We start from the raw sequence: 21,501 nt of genomic DNA on the forward strand, positions 1-21,501 counted from the left end.
CAAGGTCACAGGAAGAAGGTACTCAGTCGAATCTCGAATTCGAATCAATATTCTCGTTCTTTTTTTTTTGTGTTAAGTCGACTGTATCTGCTCCAGCTTCATTTCAATAAAACGGAATTGATTTGAAGTTTTATTATTTCTTTCATGCTATGGGACGAAAAGGTGCATTCGATTGCGTGGAATTGCACGGGCACGAAACTGGCTTCAGGCTCTGTTAGATAAATGAAGTTCTCCTTTACGCAGTTAGGCGTGAAAGATGGACGGAAATTTATGTTGCAAACTATTTTATATGACAGAGTTAAGTGATGGAACCTGCAGGACTTTGCCCACTCAGCAGCCCAGCTTGCATATTTTTGAATGTTTCATGTTTTGTTGCATGGTTCCCTACCCCTATGCAGACCCGGACCATGAAGTTGAGGGTAGTTTACCTATTTTTATACTGGGGAGATGAGAAGTTGAAGGTAGAAAAGATTCTTTAGTTACTTGTCTAGACTGGTGGTCAGCCCTAAAAAATTAGCTTTCTTATAGTGATCATAGTTCAGCAAATCTCAGTCTCCTTCCATGGGCAATGCAACAAGGTAAACTAAGTGTTTGTTACAGTGAGTTGCTTGTTGATTTGGTTGTGCAGAGTAAAGCTAAAGATAGCGAGCTAAAAGGCCACACAGACAGTGTGGATCAGTTATGCTGGGATCCAAAACATGCTGATCTGATTGCAACTGCATCAGGCGATAAGACAGTTCGTTTGTGGGATGCTCGTAGTAATTGACGCGAATGTTGCATTGGGATTGTGTTAAAAAACCACGAATAACCTTGTTAAAAGGCTTTACATTTAATATCTGAAGATGCAACACATATATTGTTCCAAGGATATATTGTGCGCTATCGTGATTTATTAAAAAAAATTCAATCCAAGGAAATACTAGTGTCTTGAAACATAAAATTGTGCATGTCTGGCGGTAACAGAAGAACACAAGCAGTGTTTCTATGGTAAGACCACCGCGATGGGGCAGAATTTGCATGTACACATAATTTTATCTTCTCATCTGAAAAGGCTCGTCATTAGAGCATGTAGGACACAAGATGGATGTGGCAGATTTTTAGCAAAACACAACTACACAAGTGGAGTGTCTCCGACTCTTATCAGCAGTGTCTCTCCACAGATTGGATCCAAGAATTGGAAAAATAAAAATCGGACCAAAATAGCTTCATTCCTTCCTATATATGTTAATCCCATTTGCTCCATCTTCTTCCTGAATGTTTTAACCACTAATTTTTAGCAATTTTTTGATAAAGAATTAGGAAAAATATACTTTCTGCATCCGACCTTTCATTTTGCGTTGAAAACATTGCACATTGGGTGATTGCGCAATGAAAATGCAAATTTCGTGGCTCCAAAACATTTCAGCGGCATTATTCTCGTTTCAATAAAATTCTTGACTGTGGCCAAGTTGGTCGATAACCCTCATGATTAAGCACAAAGCATGAATCTGCATACTGGAAATGCCAAACCTGTAAAACAAACAAGACACACAGTAACACAATACCGAGTGCACCAAGTAAGTGGCCTCCACTTAATCTCCACACTCGAACTCTTCATTCTCTTCCCATTTTGAGGCTCTTTACACAAATCAAAACTATCTCCTTTCATCCTCAGCTCCTGAATACACCGAGTCAGGCCCCGCCCCTCTGCCCGTTCCCTCTGCAACTGCCCTTCCATCTTCCAGTACCTGCAAAGCTTCAACTGGACAAGAAAAACAATCACAGCAGAATAACACAGAGATAAAACGCATGGGATCCACCACTTTCTACAACCCAGTTGACGGTCCCCTGAAGAAGATGTGAACATAACTGTAAAAAATAAGCCATGAAAAATGAAGAAGAAACAGCAGAGTTGGAAGATTTCTTGTTTGATCGAATCCATTCTTGATTCTTTCATGGCTAGCCTACGGCTGCGGAGATCTTCTTCTCTCTGCCAGAGCTTGAGAAGCAAGAAATGACCGGGGCTTCTAGAAATCTCCGCCAACGGGTGGTGCTGCTGGATCAGCTTTTGCTGACGCTCTTCGTCTACTGGGATTTCAACGATATGGGCATGTTTTGTTTCCGCCATTTATTAAAGTAAAGAAAAGATGTGGTAAAAAAAATAATTAGCAAATTGAATTTGCAACACAAAATGAAGTAGGAAACAAGAACTTGATATAATCTGCGAGATAGATTAGCAGAAATTTCAGATGTTTGTGGAATGAATTAGTTGGGTAAGCAGGGGTTTGTTTCGGATATTTAAACATCGTAGAATCCTCGTCAAACTCGCAACGGTCATATTTTGCGAGTGCTGGAACCATCAACGGTCATTTTTTTGGTTGACCGAATGTGGATTTCATGGGAAAATAATTAACTGAAAAAATGTATTTACCGTGTTAATAGATCAAATTTATTATGTTTTAATCAGCCATTTTTTTATTTTTTTTCTAATTTCAGATAAATTCAAAAATAATTAAACCATATTTATTGTAGTAAATTTTAAGCAAAACGATAATTTTAGTCCTTATAAAGCTGTAATATTTTTAGTCTTGTCAATTTTATTAAAACAATTATATTCATGTAATTATGTTCTGACACAATTTATTCATTCTAATAAAAAAGTTATGCAATTAGATGTTCAATACGATTATTAAATTTTTATAGTTATACATTTAATAAATCTTTATTTGGCACATAATTATAACGATTTAAATTATATTGGTCATTTAGTAACATGATTTTGACGAAAAATGCTAAATTGAACACAGTTACATTACTATAATTGATTCAGAAAAAATACACGACTAAAAATATCATACCCCAATACATAAAACTAAAATTTATATTTTAAAAAAATTGAAATTTTGCCTAAATTGTTAACAACAATGAAACATTTTAAATAGAAGGCCACAACCAGTGGTAAAAAAAACTTTTTATATTTTTATGAGAATGCAAATGAATTGGGGATTTATATTTTAATTTCAAAATTCAAATAAGTTTAAAAGATTATTGAATACATTCTTTCATCAAAATCAAACACAAAAGTCTTTTTATTTAGTTTAACTATATCTATAATCGAACGAGTTTGTGTCATAATTCATTTATTTAATAGATTTCAGTAATTAAGTTTGAAAAATATCGAGCTTTAATTTCACTTTCAAATCAAATTAAAATCAAAATTAATTTTTCAAAATGTGTGAAATAAATTTAATTTGAGCACAACGGACTAAAATGTGCCAAGGAACAACACGTTTTTATACTCTTAATGCGATTTAAAACAGAAAGCCCACTGAAACAGCGACTTTATCATTAAATAAATGAGAATCCACTCCCGCTCCCAGCAGTAACTTTTAATTTTTGGAACCCTAGCCTGTACGGCGATCCGAGCTACGATGAAGCTCGTTAGGTGTGATTCGAGCTCATTCTTACTTTTTTTTTTGGGTAATTTCTTCTGTTCTGTTAATTCGTTGATTTTCTGTGCAATTGTTTTTGCTCGGCAGATTTCTGATGAAATTGAACAACGAGACCGTCTCAATAGAGCTCAAGAACGGAACTGTAGTTCACGGAACTATTACAGGTGCTCTTTTATCTTTCCCTTGACAATATCTATTTGAGCTTAATAAAGTCGCACTGTTTAAACTCTGGAATATGTGCTTGACGTTGATTTCTATTTGTATGGTTCTTATTTCACCAATCTTTACGAAATTTTGATGTAATGACCTTTGAGAGCACAACCTTTTTTGATTCTGCAATCTAATTACATGTTAGGCTTTGTAAATTAGTAACTGCACCACATAATTTATCCTCTACCTAATTGAGTTTCAAGTTTTGGATGTGGAGGGTTTGTAGATGAGGGTTGAAATAGTGATTTATTCATCGTTTTATTTTATCCTTTGAAACAGTTTTATATTACTAGAATCAGTGTCATTTTATAAATATGAGTCAATTTAGGAAATGAGGTAACTTTAACACTTAAAAGTTCTTGTTGTTTCTATATAATGTCCTATCTAGGTAAAACTTGGTGTCCTTTTTATTTCAACTTTATGCCTCTCTAAGGGGCTACGTTTTTCTTTCTTTTTTTTTTTCTTTTTTTTTTCTTTTTACATATTTTGATACCCATGTTTATCTCAACTTCACTTGTTAATCCTCTGTTTGAACTTCAAAACTCTGAAAATTTTATTAGATATCCTGTGACTTTGGATGAGAGTAAAGAAATGATTTGAGGCATTTCAAAGGACTCAAATTTGGATATTTTAAAAGAATCACGGAGCTTAGAATAACTAATTTTGAATCTGCATAAATCAAATGTATCCGAACAAGTACCTGTTTTTAGATAATGGATTTGATTTTAGTCATTAAACCCAAACACATACTAATAATTAGTGGAATGGCCACTGCCTCTGCTTTTAAGAAGTTCGATTAGTAGTTTCTCAAGCATTTTGGTTTTCTCATGTGCCAAATTTAGTCAATTGGGACAAACTTGATTGTCTGAAACCTTGGTTGCTTGGCTTGTAGGAGTGGATATCAGCATGAACACACATTTGAAGACTGTAAAACTGACAAATAAAGGGAAAAATCCAATCACCCTTGATCATCTGAGTGTTAGGGGAAACACAATTCGGTATTACATCCTTCCAGACAGCCTAAATCTTGAAACTTTACTCGTGGAAGAGACTCCCAGAGTTAAGCCCAAGAAGCCAACTGCAGGTACTCCATTTTATCATCCTAGATCCATTTTACCCCATGTTTTCCTCCTACTGTTTTGATTTTAAAATTTTAATCATGAAATCCTTCTATAATAAACAGGAAAACCTTTGGGTCGCGGTCGAGGCAGAGGACGTGGGAGGGGACGTGGCCGTGGTCGTTAATTTTATGTTTTTTTTTTCTCTTATCTGTTGTCTCTTCATATTTAGATTAACATTTTGTTGCTTTGCCACCTGTTTTAGAGACCGGTGAGATTTAATTACATAACTGTAAAACCTGTTAACGTTTCTTCCCCTAATGTAGTCATGTAACTGGTCCGGTAGCATGTACGAGGGATTTTGAAGACAAAAATAATATCTTTAAATCGTCACTCACTTGTCATGGAGAGTAGCTCTGTCTCTTTATATTATTAAAAAATAAATTTTACTGTATTTAACAATCCATGTAATGTAAATTATATTTTCTTTAACAATATATAATGAAGCCATAACAATTTTCATGATTAATTAATACTTTTAAATTTTCTTTTACGTACTTTTGCATCTTTGTTTGCATTTGTTACTAATTTCCCTTTTCGTTAAATGATTCATAAACGAGTCATACGACAGTTGTGTCGATTCAGTTGAAGTGGAAGCGTAAAAATGATATTTCGACTTGCGAATACCAGAGTGAGATGCCCTTGTTTCTGAATTTGGCCGATTTAGAAGAACTGCTATTCAATGTTTATATAATTAGAAGCAAATGCCAGAAACACCTTATTTATGGTGGGAAGTAAACAGAACCATTCAGTAACATAAACGAAAATCATTTTCTCTGCCAGAATTGTTTCTTTGTTTTCCTTTTCATGCATCCCTTAAATAATATTATTTGCATTCTAATTATTTTTCTTTCTATCTAATTACCGTTTACCATCCATGGCCAACTAACTTGAGTCCGAATTTGAACGTGTTGCTGGGGTAGCAATTGAAATTTTCATCTCCCCCGAAACCACGCTTTGTGTTGTAGCCTGGATAGTCGCTCAAAACAAATTCAACTTCCTCGATAAGCTGAAGCCCGTGCGAGCCAGCAATGGACACCAGATTCCATTCATGGTGATACCCATTGGTCTTGTGGGATATATGTATCTCACCATATACATCTATCATTTCCTTGGCATTCTTCAAAAACAAGCTCACAAGCCTTCGATGACGCCTAAACATGGAGGGCAAACGAAAAATATAATATACGACAGATTTTGTAGAATGTATTCGATAATATATTATACAAGTAGTGTGTCTCACCGAAGACTAGAATCTCGGGATAATCCTTTGAAAAATCCAGCGAAGGGGAAGTTGTATATTATACGATCGAAAGTCTTGTGTTGGAGCATTTGCTGAGTGGCTATTGTGGTGGCATCAATTCCATGCATGACAATGCAACCCCTTTTCTTTAATTCTCTGATGTTCCAGGGAGCCTTGGCATAATTTTTCTTCAAAAATGCTGAGAATATATGTGAATTAAGGAGTGCATGTGGCCTTTTTAGAGTTTTAGATAATCTTGTTGTTCTGATTTCTTATACTTGTATTTTCTTTAAATTTTGAGTTCAAAAAAAGAAAACAATCTCAAACACATTCAGTTTGAGATAAAAGTGAATACTTGAAATGTCAAATGTGTGATGGATGAGTGAGAATGGATAAATTTTGATAAATACCTTTAGAATCAAGAGAAGTAGCGACCATTTTCGATGCGCAACCAAAAGCAGCAGCTAAAGAGTAGGAGAAGGAGAAATCTCCCTCTCCCACCAGTAGTATACGGTGGATGCTGCTGTAATGCTTGATCCATCTCGCTTTTTCCACCACCACCGTACTCTCTATCACCTTCTCCACTTCAATTTCTTTTTCTACGGAAGATTCTTGGAATTTCTTTTCCGTTGAAATGTAAATTCCAGGTTCCTCGTGTTCTGCGTAGGACTCGTTCTTTTGAGGACCATTTTCTTGAATAATAGCTGCTGAGTCGATGTCAGTGCTTGAACTTGCGGTGTAATCAAAAGCGTGATAACTGAAATTGGGTATAGAAATCGTTACAGAATCTAAGATATTCTTGACTTTTGGGTAGTACTCGTGGTTCTGTTCCAGAGATTGGTCGGAAGATTCTTCGCACATTTGATCTCCCGTCCCGGTCTTCCCATGCTCTGCGTATGAGATATTCTTTCGGGGAGCATTTTCTCGAGTAAAGACAGCGGAGTCTGTGTGGGTGATTGAACTTGTACTGTAGGAAGCAAGAGAGTGACTACCGAAACCGGGTGTAGAAATTGTTACAGAATCTTTAGTATTCTTAGTCTCACTCGAGTACTCCTGGTTCTGTTCGGCGAAAACAGGAATATTTGGACACTCCGAATCTCCGTCTGAATTAGAAATGAGAAGGCCTTGCTTCAATTGAGGAAGATCACTTGGTTTTGATGTCGGGTTATCAAGAGGTAGGAGTGGGCCAGAAGTTTTTCTTGGCTTGATCCTGTGAAATACTCCCTTCAAACATCTATAAAGTGAAATGAGGACGGAAAACGATTTACGCCCAGTCCCCTTCAAAGTGCAGTATAACCTTTCAAGTAATCTTTCAAATAAAGTGGAGAAAGGACGGGTTAGGTTCAGAGAAATCGACCTTTGAGCTTCGTCTTCTTCTGTTTTCCAGCTTGAAACTCTGACGAGACTGAGGATACTTCCCATTTTGCTTGAATTTTGTCCTCAAATTAAGCTACAATTTTATGAACAGCGGGAAATTTATAAAGAATTTTCACCGTATTTGAACGTTTAAGTCTTCATTTCCCAGGTGGTTAATTGAAATGGAGGATCCTTTATTGAATGAAAACAACCCTTGCAATTTTTAAGCACATTCCCGAGATGCAAGCGACTCTGCAAGTCTTCTCTTTTCACCTTTTTTCTGCTTTATTAGTAGTGGCTTGAGTGTATATACAAAATTAATTCAATCAAATTTTATTTCACCATGGCTTCTACAAGGTCTGTGGCCTAATTGATGTATTAATTGAGAGTGCTTGTTGTACTAAAATTTTTAAAAAATATTATTTTTTCTTTCATTTCAAAGTTTATGATTTGTGTCTAATTTAGTTCATCCGAACATTAAAAAAAATAACTTGATTACATCCCTGATGATACCTAGGTAGATTGGGTGAACTTGATGGACAATCTACCAAGCACGGATGTATACATTTGTTGTGAAGATTTTGACCTGATGGGATGAGCTCGGGTGGGCAGGTCTGATGGATTAGCCCGGATGGTCTGGCGTGGTCTCCTAGATGGTCTGTCTTGCCTTGGTGGGATGACCTCGGGTGGTCTGTCTTGGTCTTCACGGATGGTCTGTCCTGATCTCTCAGGTGATATGGCCTGCCTTGATGGGATTACCCTGGGTAGTCTGTCCTGGTCTACCGTGGTGATCTGGCCTGGACTCTCGAGTGGTATGGCATGTCTTGGCCTGCCTTAAACTTATACGCTTACTTGGATGCGTATCATCGAATAAATAGTACTCCACCGATGACTTGTAACTAGGGGTGAGCATTCGGTCGGTTCGGTTACCGACCGAAACGAATTAGCCATAAACGAACCGAACCAAAATATTTAGTCATAATCGAACCAACCGAATTAATTTTCATAATCGATGAAAACCGAATCGAATTAAAATCAGACCGAATTAACCGATTAGTTTTTTTAAAAAAATTGATTAACTTTAATTATATGTGTACTTTTTCTTGAACACTACAGTCTACACAAATGCATAAAAACATAAAAATTAAAAATTTAAATATATATAAAACTTGATATGATTGATTTTAAAATTAAGGGTTGATTAGAATTAGAATTAGGGTTGATTTTAAAATTAAAATATATATAAAAAAATGATTAAAAAATAAAAATTTATTAAATAATAGTATTTATTATATCGGTTAATTCGATTAACCGATTTCAAAATTTTGAAAACCATAACCTAACCGAATTAACCGATATAACTGATTTTTTTTATATTGGAAAACCGAATTTCTGAAATAACCGAAACGAGTTTTCGAATTGGCTCCGTTCGTTCGGTTAATTCCATTTAAACGAAATCTTGCTCACCCCTGCTCGTAAATTATGTGACATAAAAATAAGGGTGAACTTATTGTTTGGGCTAGTCTGGAATCGATCCTCATAGACCATAAATATGTTATTTTTTGGGCTAACACATATATGTATGTTTACATTCTCTAATATATGATAGTGTACAAATGATCACTATTTTTTGTTTATGCTTTTCCGATATTTTCACGGGCTCGTTACAAATTTAAATGAGTGATGCTACATGTACATCGATATTTGTACGTCGGTTTGTACAACACAAAAAATTCAATACAAAAATTCAATTTGTCAAAATCTCACTATGTATTGAATACAAAATCTCACGATATAACAATAAAATCTCGTGATATAATGGTTGTAAATATAGCTGTAACGATATATTGGTTGTACCTTTAGCATTATTCAATTTAAATGGTGAGACATATATCAAAATCAATCTGTGTTGAAATGGATAGTGAATTATAAATCTACAATAATAAGTATTGTGATAACTAAAATTAAGACTATTTAATTGTTTTAATTAATACAAATATAGGGTAAATTGATTATTCTTATTATATGAATTGATTGGTATTTAAATCAACTAAGAAGATTACGATGGATGTAAAAGAATCGAGACGACTCGAAAAATATTTTATTCGTATTCGAAATTATCGAATTCAAGTCGAACTCGAACATGTCGAACTTTTTTTGAGCTGAAATCAAGTTTAATTATATTGTTCGGTAGTTCGTGAGTCGCTCATGAGCTTCGATATTTTATTAACATAATATAAATATATATTAAATAAATATATTTCGAGTATTCATTTTTTAGCAATAATTTGAATAATTTGCGAACATGTTTGAATCTTTTCTTGCGAACCTTAAACCTGAGCCCCGATCCGAACCGAAGTCGAACGATTTTTTTTTAACATTTTTGAATTTTGAATCAAGCTGGAATATATCAATTTCAAGATGTAACTTAAATTTTTCAGCATGCAAGGCTCTCGATACAATTCATTTGCACTACTGAAATGGACAAACAAACATGCATACGAGTGGTATTCTAATTAATTTTCAAAATATATAATTATCTCTCAACATTTACTATCATAGTAATAAATTTAATCCTCTATTTTAGTAATATAGAGTGATGTTAAAACAAATTAAATTATAAAAATATATAACTATATTTTTAAAATAATATAAATATATTAACTCTTGAAGATACTTAAAAAATGTTACAAATATTCATTCATTAGATTTCATATAGTTTTTTTTTTCAAAATACAATTTAACTTTTTCTATATAATAAAAGTTGGTATTTTCTATCATTATTAATAAGATTGGTGTTTAAAAAAATAAAAATATACATTAAAAGACTAAAAGATGTATAAATTAATAGATTAAAATATTAATATAATCTATCGACTTCTATATGCTTATATGAAAGCATGAATAAGTTGTAGAAGGCCAGTTTCGGTACGGTTTTCGATAAAAAAAAAAAAAACCACGTGTTCTGCATTGCTTTCTCCAACAAATCAAGAGTATGTGCTGTCAAAAAAGAGCGCTTGTGTAGGGGTAACAACATTCGTTTTTCTCCTTTTCTTCATTCTTCTTCAACTCAATCTGCCTGCCATCCTTTTCCTCTCAATCGTTCTGCACATCGGTCTGTCTCCTTCGCCTCGGAAAGCGTCGCCCAGATGCGTTTTTCCCATGGTTTTGTTCGAATCCGCTGTGCTACTCATGTTGCTGTTTTCCCCCCGCTATATTTAGCGTGTTGGAAAGTACTTTGGCATCCAGTTTCAACATTGGACTGGTGCAAACACAAGGAATATTGTGGTAGATAACATATAGTTCTTAAAAACTGTAGCTGGCCCTCTGCCAAGTAAATCATTTCATGACATTTTTCCATTTGTGTGTGAGAGGAAGAACTAGCCAGACATGGGAACATTCGCAAACTTACAATATCGATAAACAAGTCCTCATTGGCAGAAGCAATATATTCTCCTGTGTGGTTGAAACTCAATGTCCGGACAGGTCCATCTGACAGAATGTGTGAGTTCATGTCCATATTTTCGCAAATCACGAGATATAATAATCAGAGGTAATATCCCAAAGAAAAGAAACTCACTCAAGTTTAGCGAATGTGTGGATACAGAGCATTTCTTTCACATCCCAAAGACTGACCAATGAGTCGGCAGGCACTTCCAACAGCAAAATATCTTTGAATAGCAAAAGGACTTTCATTGTCGTCTCCATCAAACAATTTAACAGAGTTTTTTTTTAAAAAAAAAAACTTGACGGCTTAATTTTCGAAGACAGTAAGTAATATAGCACTATTTGAAAAGGAAGTAAACAAATCTGAATCTAAATCAATACGTTCTCGTTAACACAAAACAGAGTGATACAGAAGACAGGAGGACCACGCCTTCCCAGTGGGTCAATAGCCAACTCATTGTTATATGGAAATTTCTAACATTGTTCATTATTCTAACATGACTTATTTGCTAAGCTTTGAACATGAATTAGTTTAAAAACAAAAAGATAGAAGCTCATCCACCAGCCAACATAGCCAACTCTTATATCTCCTTTGTAAATGTTGAATTCAAATTAAACTCTACTTTGACCATCTCCATCAACATAACAAAGGATCTGTGTGAGAGTTGGCTAGGTTAATTATTGCATGTTGTTGCTTTCTAAATTAATTATTAAAACTTTATTAGCATCTTTCTTGTAGTTTGCAAGCAGCAAATATGTGTTTTGTGTTCATTAACAATTACTTTAGAGTACTTTGCTTAAATCTTGAAATCAGTTCCCTTGTAAATCATATCATTCTTTCGCAATTTTTAAGATTGACTCGTTAAGCTTTTAAGAATAGTCATCTTAAAGTTTCAAACTCTTACATCATATATTCTTATAATTGTTCCAATATATTTTCATTCAACTTGCTTTTCTTTTACTTGGAACTTCACTTTTTCAGCATATGATCAAATGAGGTGAAACTTTGGCTCTTTTTTGTTTTTTATCAAACAAACTCTTTTTGTCTCTTTGATTTTACATTGGATACAAAGGACATGTTTTTTATACAACAAATTTTGATTTCCTTTGGTCAGATTGTGTATAAATTTTTCTGAAGTTATTGTTTTTTTATTAATGCGTTTTTCTCGAATTTGGCTTGGAACAAATATTGTGGAAGATGGATCACTGATATACAAACACCTTTTCAGGCTAAAAGACAACAGAGAATATGTAGAAAATGTCGTTTACAAGAGGCTGTATGAGAAGGCATGCCAAAGAATAGACTAACCATATGATTTTCAGATTCGAAAAATCAGTCAAATCCTTAGCTTGACTGAGATGGTAATTTCACATTCATTCACATATTTCTCCACCTTTCTTTAAATTGTAAGAATAGGTATTAGTGTAAATACATTTTCATTCACATGTTAAATCTTTCTCGATTAAAACTCAGCTGAAAATTACAGAATCAGAGCACCGTTCATACTTTTTAGCATGTCCAAGTTGTTCCAAAGCTTGTGGAGCTGTCTATAGATATGAATTTACGTGTCTCTATTGTAATCACGATTTTCCAAGTTCCAAACCACTGTAAATTATTCTTATACCTTGAAATCGTATACCCATTACAAACATAATTTCTAAAACTTTTATTACAAATTGTAATAAGCTTACATTGTAACCTGCTATATTCGTTTATGTTACGTTTCCAATCAAAATTGTTTGATGGCGCTGGAAGTTTGAACGTCTACGTAGAGGACAAGGAAGCAAAAATGTTGTTAGGTATGTCAGGTGAAGAGATTATTGAGGTAGAACACGAGGTATATCCGATTAAAACTCGGTTCTTTTTAGCACAAAATTCTCCGTATCTTTTAGGTTTCATTCTTTTTATAACAGGAAAGGCAGCTCAGCCCCGAATCCCGATTCAAATGGTTCCATTCGCACCGGCCGTTCCGTTCCGGCCGCGATATCGCCGATTTCACGACAGAAACGGCGTGACACTACACTCAACGTTTTGTACTGGAACTTTGACGCGCTAGGGGCCGTTCCCGTTCCAGAACGGCCGTTCCGGCTTCGACCCGGCCGCTCCGGTGAACCATGATTTGAATCATCGTCAACATCACACAGTTATGAAGAAAAGATGTCCTCTTTACATGCCCAAAAAGAGTTGCTGGAAGATGTACCTATTATTGAATCTCAAGAAAGCACTTCAGGGATACAAAAAGAACATCTTCCAACAAGTATCATTGAACATCAAACCAGCTCAACCGGTAAAAGAAGCCTTGAATCTAAAGAAGATTTAACACACAGATGCCTAAAACATTCCAAACAAGATCGAGGTACCTATTATGTGTGTACTTTTGAAACTATTTTGTAGCTGATTTCCTATAGCTGTTAATATCTAAACAATGCAATAGGTTGGGATCTTGAAAGATATACAGATGTTGCGAGCTATTGTAGAATAGTATGTATATCACTAACCCCCTTATAAGAACATAGTCGCAAAATGTAGTATTTATATATGTTGAAAAAAATTAATTATTTTCCACGTGTTAATTGGTTGAAGCATCATTTTCTTCTCAATATTTTTTTTATTCTTTTCAAACGCTTTTAATTTAAATGCCTGAAAGCCTAACTATGGATTTTGTAATTTAAAAACTATTTTGTAGCTGATTTCTTATAGACATTACTACCTGAACACTGCAACATGCTTGAGTTTTGAGAAATATAAATGTTTAGGTCATTTAGGAAATAGTATATATATGTAAAATATGCCTATTATTAACCGCCTAACAAGAATAAAGGTTCAAAATATGTTTACATATGCTGTAAATAACCATTTTTTTCCAGTGTTAATTTGATGAAACATCATTTTCTTCTTAATGTTTCTCTGTTCTGTTCAAACACTTATAATTTAAATGCATAGAACTTTAACAACAAATTTGATACTATCATTATTTAAATACTTATAGTTTAAGTGCATGGATGTTTATCTATGAATTTTGTGAATGATACTATCATTATTTCAATATTTTTACCTACTGAATAGCAACTGGAATTTGCTATTTAAAAGTAATAACACTAAAAATAAGTTCAACAATTTTGGTTTTAAAATTTGATTCATTACACAGATATTACTACCTCCTTAAAGTTGCAAAACCCAATTATGTTATAATAATAAAACTATCAGTCCAGAAATCTACATTCAATAATTTCACATTATTTGCAGTTCCTAGCTAATTTAAAAAATATAATATTTGCGTAGTTAATAAGAAAAATGTAAGTAGCAGCTTTTTGCTATAAAATTATGCACATATATTTTAAACATATTTCTCAAAATATTTTCAACTCACTATTTAACATTACCCTCACAGCTGTTGGGAAATTACACCGAAACGATGCCGACCACGATGATAATATAATACCCAAAAATTGCGGAATAAAATAACCAACAAGAACACAAAGATTTACGTAGTTCACCCAAGATAGGCTACGTCCACGAAGCACTGCAACTTTTATAACTGGAAGAAATATTACAACAAGTGTATACACCAATACACTCAATCTCTCACACTCCCAATCCGAGTATACCGAGAAAATAATTTCTCTAACTTACACAAGTGAATTCCCGAACTCAAGAAAAAAATACACTCTTTTTTTTTCTATGCACTCTATTTTTATCAAAGCTAAAAAGATTTTGATTTTAGGATACAATAATTGAAAGAATTTAGCTCTATTTATAACTAATTCCCTTCTACAGTTAATTGTAAACATTGGACGTGAGATATCAATATTATGAATTTTTTATTTAGCGTGAGCCTCATTTCTCACCTAACAACAGCTCACTTCCATTCATGTATTCATTCTTAATATTTGTACATAAAAACTTTTTTAAAGGATATTTTCTTGAATGTTTTATATATCACCACGCATATTTTTAAAAGTTTACAACTTAACTAACTCAAATTAAAAAACTATACACAATCTATTAATTATACACTCATATTACATACTTTCATAGTTAGCAGCACAGTAAATATAAAAATTGTTTGTAATCTTATGTTTCTATCATTTTACATACATACCCATATTAAGTGAGTCTTCAATGTAGTGCCCTAATTTTCACATTGACTCTACATGATGTGATCCGGGTGAATCGGGTAAGCTGAGTCGAGGCAATCCATCGAATCAAACAAAATTCTTATCAAATTCTTTGCTTTATTCTTTTTTAAATATCTTGAAAAACAATAGTTGACTCCCAATTTTGAGTTTGTTCAAAAGGCATCATCGTAAAAATTTATTTTAGAAATTGAACTAAACATTATAAAAAAAAACAGGAGTTGGATAGGATTGCAGGCGAGGCGAGCCGGCGAGAAGAAGAAGGGTGGCGAGAGGAAATAAATGGACTATGGCCCCAGAAATTTGAGTTTATTATTTTATTTTTAAATATTTATAATTAAATTATTTTCGACCTATCAACATATTATTATTATTACTATATTATTATTTATACAAATTTAATGAAAAATTTAGTGAAATAATTTTGTATCACATTATTATCAAGTACTCGCATATTAATGATTTAATTCACAATTTACAATCTGATCTATTCTAATTCTACAACTACAAACAAATATAATTCATTCAAAGATATTATACATATTATACTAAAAAATTTAAATAATTTTTAGATTCATCTAATAAAAACAATCCTTATTGTACCTATATTGATTGTGGACCATGTAATTACAACTATCTATTTCGAAAAATCGTCAGACAATTAATAAGAAGGTTTTACTCAAACCCAATATAGATTGTTATTTTACGAATGATCCTTCAGATGAACTGAAAGCTTTCTTTTTTACTAGCCTATACAATTGATATTGAAGTAAAATCAGATATCAACAATATATATGAATCAAAACCAAAATGTATACCAATTTAATAATGAAGTGGTTATATTGTAGAATGTAATATACAACATGTTTAATTGTTCATCTCTTCTTTCTAGCTCTTATTTAGCTTCAATAACTTCTTTTACTAATATCTGGCTTTGGTTTTCAATAGATTGAATTAAAGTAAATATTTTGAGATCTTTAAAAATTGATGTTAGCAAATCCATAAATTCATCAACATCAATAAGGTTAAATATGAAATTCTTATAGACGTTGTCATGCAGTCAATAATGATATTCTTGTTTTCAAATAGAAAATAATATACTTAGATTGTTGTAATCTTATTAGATTTTAATATGATCATATATATCATGTCCAATTTAAAACAGCTAAGACTCTTCCACTTTTATCCATTTCCATGTTTTCTTCATCTTTACACTTCCACGAACTTCTTCAACTTTCATCTTTCTTATTTCTTTAAGCGCAATTCCAATATGAAATAATAAGCATGTATCCACGAATATGAAAAAAAAATAAAAAGTTGAAGTGTAGTGTGGTATGGTATGGTCAATACTCGATATCTAAAAAATACTGATTTCTGAATAGTAATTATTAGTAATAATAAAGTAAACTGATATTTGGTGCATAAATTCACCGGGCAACCAAACATGACTTAACAACGTGGAAGGATCTAGAAGGAGAAAGAAAAAGAAAACCGAAAACACTTAAAAAAAAATTAAAGTTTTGTTTGAGAAAAACCGAAGGATCTAGAAACCCTAGAGAACAGATATATATGTATACATGTATATAAATCCCGCTACTTCTCTCAGCAGTCAGTGCCTCTTGCAATCGCGGTACGCTTCGTTGGAAGAGAATATTTCCTTACAAATTGTGTTGTGGGAAGTTGAGGTCCAGAGATCGCAGCAATGGCGGATACAGAGACGTTTGCATTTCAGGCGGAGATCAACCAGCTGCTGAGCTTGATCATCAACACTTTCTACAGCAATAAAGAGATCTTTCTCCGTGAACTCATCAGTAACTCCTCTGATGTAAGGCCCATATCCATTCTCCATGTCTTGTTTTGCTTAGAATTTAATCTGTTTTCGTTGATCTAGATTTTTTATATGGTTGAATGTTGATGTATTAAGCCGGGTTGTCGGTGATTTATCACCTTCGCATGTTTGGGGTTAGGCTTCTGTTATTTGTTGTGTCTTATTCAGATTTCCTGAGATCTCTGTTCGGTGCTTTTAACGTGATAATTGTGTATGTTGCGGCTAGACGGCGGCTTTATTTGTTATCGCTGTTTTTATATTATTAATTATTGTTTGGTTTGGTATTGGGCGAATTCTCTGGACGAGAAGAAAAAGCATTGGTTTGTGATATCGGGTATAGCTGATTACATGAAAGAGATATTTGTGCAGTTTCGTCTTCCGATAAGTTCTATTTCTATTATGTGATACTGTTCTCTTATTCTTTAAATTATGTGCGATACTTGATTCCGTAAGGGAAAACGATATCATCACCATGGTAATAAGTACAATACTGTCTGAGAACCATATATTTTAGTGTATTTAAGAAGATTATTTCCCAAAACCTCTTCCTAATTATTCAGTTATTATTGATAATGGTAGAGGAAAATCTTTTATGTTAGAATGAATAGCTGAATTATTTATGTTGCATGCAGGCTCTTGACAAGATCCGCTTTGAAAGCTTGACTGACAAGAGCAAGCTAGATGCTCAACCAGAGCTCTTCATTCACATAATTCCTGATAAGACCAACAATACGCTAACCATTGTTGACAGTGGTATTGGAATGACAAAGGCCGGTAAGTGTGCTTGTGTCCTATCTTGCCTTGTTTGTGGTTTGGTGTGTAGTTATGCGGTGGTCCTTTTTGCGCTAATATGTGTAATTTCACAGATTTGGTCAACAACCTCGGTACAATTGCGCGATCTGGAACCAAAGAATTTATGGAAGCAATTGCAGCTGGTGCTGATGTTAGCATGATTGGGCAGTTCGGTGTTGGTTTCTATTCTGCTTACTTGGTTGCGGACAAGGTCATCGTCACCACGAAGCATAATGATGACGAGCAATATGTCTGGGAGTCCCAGGCTGGTGGCTCATTCACCGTGACCAGAGATACGTCTGGCGAAAACCTTGGCAGGGGTACCAAGATCACGCTGCATCTCAAAGAGGATCAGCTTGAATATCTTGAGGAGCGCAGGCTGAAGGATTTGGTCAAGAAACACTCTGAGTTTATTAGCTATCCAATCTCTCTTTGGGCTGAAAAGACTACAGAGAAAGAGATATCTGATGATGAGGACGAGGATGACAAAAAGGATGAAGAAGGAAAGGTTGAAGAAGTTGATGAAGAGAAGGAAAAAGCTGACAAGAAAAAGAAGAAGATCAAGGAGGTGTCTTACGAGTGGGATCTGGTGAACAAGCAAAAGCCCATCTGGATGAGGAAGCCTGAGGAAATCACAAAGGAAGAATATGCTGCTTTTTACAAGAGCCTGACCAATGACTGGGAGGAACACTTGGCAGTGAAGCACTTTTCGGTTGAGGGTCAGCTGGAGTTCAAGGCTGTTCTATATGTTCCTAAGAGGGCGCCATTTGATCTCTTTGACACTAAGAAGAAACCCAACAACATTAAGCTTTATGTTCGCCGTGTATTTATCATGGACAATTGTGAGGAGTTGATCCCTGAATACCTGAGCTTTGTGAAGGGAATTGTTGACTCCGAGGACCTGCCCCTTAACATCTCTCGTGAGATGTTGCAGCAGAACAAGATATTGAAGGTCATCCGCAAGAACCTGGTAAAGAAGTGCCTTGAGCTCTTCTTTGAGATTGCTGAGAATAAGGAAGATTACAACAAATTCTACGAGGCTTTCTCGAAGAATCTCAAGCTTGGTATCCACGAAGATTCTCAGAACAAGAGTAAACTTGCTGAATTGCTCAGGTACCATTCTACCAAGAGTGGTGATGAGTTGACCAGCTTGAAGGACTATGTGACCAGAATGAAGGAAGGCCAGAGTGACATTTATTATATTACTGGTGAGAGCAAGAAGGCTGTTGAGAACTCACCCTTCCTGGAGAAGCTAAAGAAGAAGGGTTATGAGGTCCTCTACATGGTTGATGCAATCGATGAGTATGCTGTCGGTCAATTGAAGGAATTTGAGGGTAAGAAACTTGTTTCTGCCACCAAGGAAGGTCTAAAGCTTGAGGAGGGTGAGGATGAGAAGAAGAAGGCTGAGGAGCTGAAAGAAAAGTTTGAGGGCCTGTGCAAGGTCATAAAGGATGTCCTTGGGGACAAGGTTGAGAAAGTTGTGGTTTCTAGCCGTGTTGTTGACTCTCCCTGTTGTTTGGTAACTGGTGAATATGGGTGGACTGCAAACATGGAGAGGATCATGAAGGCACAAGCTTTGAGAGATTCTAGCATGGCCGGATACATGTCCAGCAAGAAGACCATGGAGATCAATCCGGAGAACTCCATCATGGAGGAGCTTAGAAAGAGAGCAGATGCTGACAAGAACGACAAGTCCGTGAAGGACTTGGTTTTGCTGCTGTTTGAGACTGCCCTACTCACATCTGGATTCAGCTTGGACGAGCCCGCCACTTTTGGAAACCGTATTCACAGGATGCTAAAGCTTGGGCTGAGCATTGATGATGATGCTGGAGATGCTGATACTGACATGCCTGCGTTGGAAGAAGCAGATGCTGATGCTGAAGGCAGCAAGATGGAGGAAGTGGACTAAATCCTGGGTTGTTGGTTTTTGTTGAGTCAGTGGCGGAACTTTTCTTTTCTATGTTAACCGTCTTTGTTTACAAATTTCATATCCTTTGTATCTTCCGCAAACGAGGACGGGGATACCTTCTTTTTTTTTTAGATTTTTTTTTTGCCTTTGTTTTTATTTTACTTGGTGATTGTTTTACAATTGGACTTGACGGTTTAAAACTTGGTTCCATTTTAAACCCGAACATTTTTCTGGGCCCGGTATCCGAATGCTTATGTTAAATCTGCTTTGGTGATGGATATACGATTGTTACTCTATTTCGATTTTGGATATTTCTCAAGAACCGGCCCAATAGATACGGTAAACATTGCTATAATTTAGTCTAATATAATTGGTAATATGGTATTTAGATATTTGGTTCTCGTCCTTTAGTTATCTATGATTTCGGATCGGATTGATTGTGTTGACTAAATATTGGTAACATGTTGTCTAAAACAAATTTGTCAACTTTCTGATTTCTTCCTACGGTGTTTTCGAAATTTTGTTTGTAAAATCATATTGGATGTCTACACATTTCTATAAATCAATATTTAGGTGGTAATGGAGTCGTTGATCATATCGTCAAAATGCATGTGTTTTTATTCTTTTTAAGAATTTTTTTCGATTGAGTTTGTCACATGTAGTAGTGGATTTAATTGTCAAGTAGTCATGAGTTTTTTTTTAACAATATTTTTTCGATTAAGATTGTCATACGTGATTTTTTTAATGTGGTTTATTATTGTGAAAATGCTTGAAAAATTATTTTAATCTTTATTCAAAATGTAGAAATTTAAATAATTATGTCTTTCTTATAATAAAAAATTATTATGAGAAATTCTTACATTAAAAAAACATACATATGCTGTGCGAAGAGTTAGTAGTTTTTATTATTGACAAATATTTTTTCTTTTAATTCCGCAATTACGAAATATCTAAATTATTTGGCAGAATGTTATGAATTAATCCAAAAGAATAATGTCCATCTAAGATGTCCTATACAAGAAGATAGGACAAAGGGTCATGAAAATGTGGATATCTAAAATGTGAACGAGCCCTTGTAAGAAGTTTCAAGGATAACACATGTACACATATTTTACTAAATTTTTAATGATGGTAATTATCTTGTCGGCACACCTATGTGAGTGAGTATATTCACTATATTCTTATTTTTTTATTATTTAAAGTTTAATAATTCCTAACAACATATTAGATCTTCTGTATTATATATAGGGAAAGTACAATTTTGGTTATATGATTTGTATTTTTTTTAACAATTAATTTGTATTTTTAGTTTTATAACTTGCATGTTTTCCATTTTTGATCATATTAAAGGTGAATTTATATTTTTATTCATGTAATTTGTATGTTTTTTTTATTTTTTTTCTCTCGTTAACGATGAATATGTATTTTTTAACATATAACTTTTATTTTTTTCATTTTTTACCGAGTTCGTCATGTGTTTTCCAAATAATGTCTAAAAAATCACTACACATACAAGTTTCTTTCCAAAAATCCATATTGGTATTCACATATGACATAAGCAATTTCGACATACAAGATAGAATATGAAAAAATTGAGAAAAACGAAAAAAAAACATTAAGTTGCATGATTAAAATAGAAATTCACCGTTAAGAAGGCAAAAAATAAGAGGAAAAACGAGTCACGTGACTTAAAATATGAATTTATCGTTAACAAGATTGCAAATAAAAAAAATCATGTTACATGACTAAAAAAACACAAATTATTGTCAATAACCAAAAGTGAAGAACAAATTTACCGATGACAAAAACTTGTGTCGGACGGTCTCACAGGTCGTATTTTGTAAGACGGGTCTCTTATTTGGGTCATTAATGAAAAAATATTATTTTTTATACTAATAGTATCAATTTTTATTGTGAATATCGATAGGGTTAACCCGTCTCACAGATAAATATTCGTGAGACCGTCTCACAAGAGACCTACTCGTTACCAAAAATGCAATTTTCCTCAATATATAAAGTGTGAGACCCTT

General features: G+C 34.0%; 4 protein-coding genes across 6 annotated transcripts; 2 read left to right on the plus strand and 2 right to left on the minus strand.

The window, feature by feature from the left end:
- Positions 1-240: 240 nt before the first annotated feature.
- On the minus strand, positions 241-2,256 carry LOC140980987 (uncharacterized). 2 transcript variants are annotated; one of them, XR_012176019.1, is made up of 2 exons: positions 1,325-2,256; positions 241-1,250 (listed from the first exon to the last, which is right to left on the minus strand). XR_012176019.1 is itself a non-coding variant. In XM_073447162.1 (1 exon), the coding sequence occupies exon 1, from the start codon at positions 2,105-2,107 to the stop codon at positions 1,469-1,471; it is 639 nt and encodes a 212-aa protein (XP_073303263.1). In that variant the 5' UTR covers positions 2,108-2,256; the 3' UTR covers positions 1,324-1,468. The 2 variants fall into 2 exon arrangements, 1 of the variants encoding a protein (XP_073303263.1); XM_073447162.1 differs by lacking the exon at positions 241-1,250 and having other exon boundaries at positions 1,324-2,256.
- Positions 2,257-3,293: 1,037 nt separating this feature from the next.
- Positions 3,294-5,092, plus strand: LOC140980988 (small nuclear ribonucleoprotein SmD1a-like). The gene is made up of 4 exons (XM_073447163.1): positions 3,294-3,424; positions 3,519-3,595; positions 4,534-4,725; positions 4,825-5,092. The coding sequence occupies exons 1-4, from the start codon at positions 3,411-3,413 to the stop codon at positions 4,884-4,886; spliced, it is 345 nt and encodes a 114-aa protein (XP_073303264.1). The 5' UTR covers positions 3,294-3,410; the 3' UTR covers positions 4,887-5,092.
- A 372-nt stretch (positions 5,093-5,464) lies between these two features.
- Positions 5,465-7,640, minus strand: LOC140980985 (uncharacterized protein At4g26485-like). Of its 2 annotated transcripts, XM_073447159.1 has the most exons (4): positions 7,360-7,640; positions 6,413-6,759; positions 6,003-6,201; positions 5,466-5,913 (listed from the first exon to the last, which is right to left on the minus strand). In XM_073447159.1, exons 1-4 carry the CDS (start codon positions 7,422-7,424, stop codon positions 5,628-5,630), a joined length of 897 nt encoding a protein of 298 aa, XP_073303260.1. In that variant the 5' UTR covers positions 7,425-7,640; the 3' UTR covers positions 5,466-5,627. The 2 variants fall into 2 exon arrangements, with proteins under 2 accessions (XP_073303259.1, XP_073303260.1); XM_073447158.1 differs by having other exon boundaries at positions 5,465-5,913; positions 6,413-7,640.
- Positions 7,641-16,492: 8,852 nt separating this feature from the next.
- On the plus strand, positions 16,493-19,747 carry LOC140980569 (heat shock cognate protein 80). The gene is made up of 3 exons (XM_073446463.1): positions 16,493-16,767; positions 17,403-17,544; positions 17,637-19,747. Exons 1-3 carry the CDS (start codon positions 16,645-16,647, stop codon positions 19,469-19,471), a joined length of 2,100 nt encoding a protein of 699 aa, XP_073302564.1. The 5' UTR covers positions 16,493-16,644; the 3' UTR covers positions 19,472-19,747.
- The last annotated feature ends 1,754 nt before the right edge of the window (positions 19,748-21,501 follow it).

The sequence above is a fragment of the Primulina huaijiensis genome, chromosome 7 (genome assembly GCF_012295235.1).
Source record: "Primulina huaijiensis isolate GDHJ02 chromosome 7, ASM1229523v2, whole genome shotgun sequence".
NCBI classification, from domain to species: Eukaryota; Viridiplantae; Streptophyta; class Magnoliopsida; order Lamiales; family Gesneriaceae; genus Primulina; species Primulina huaijiensis.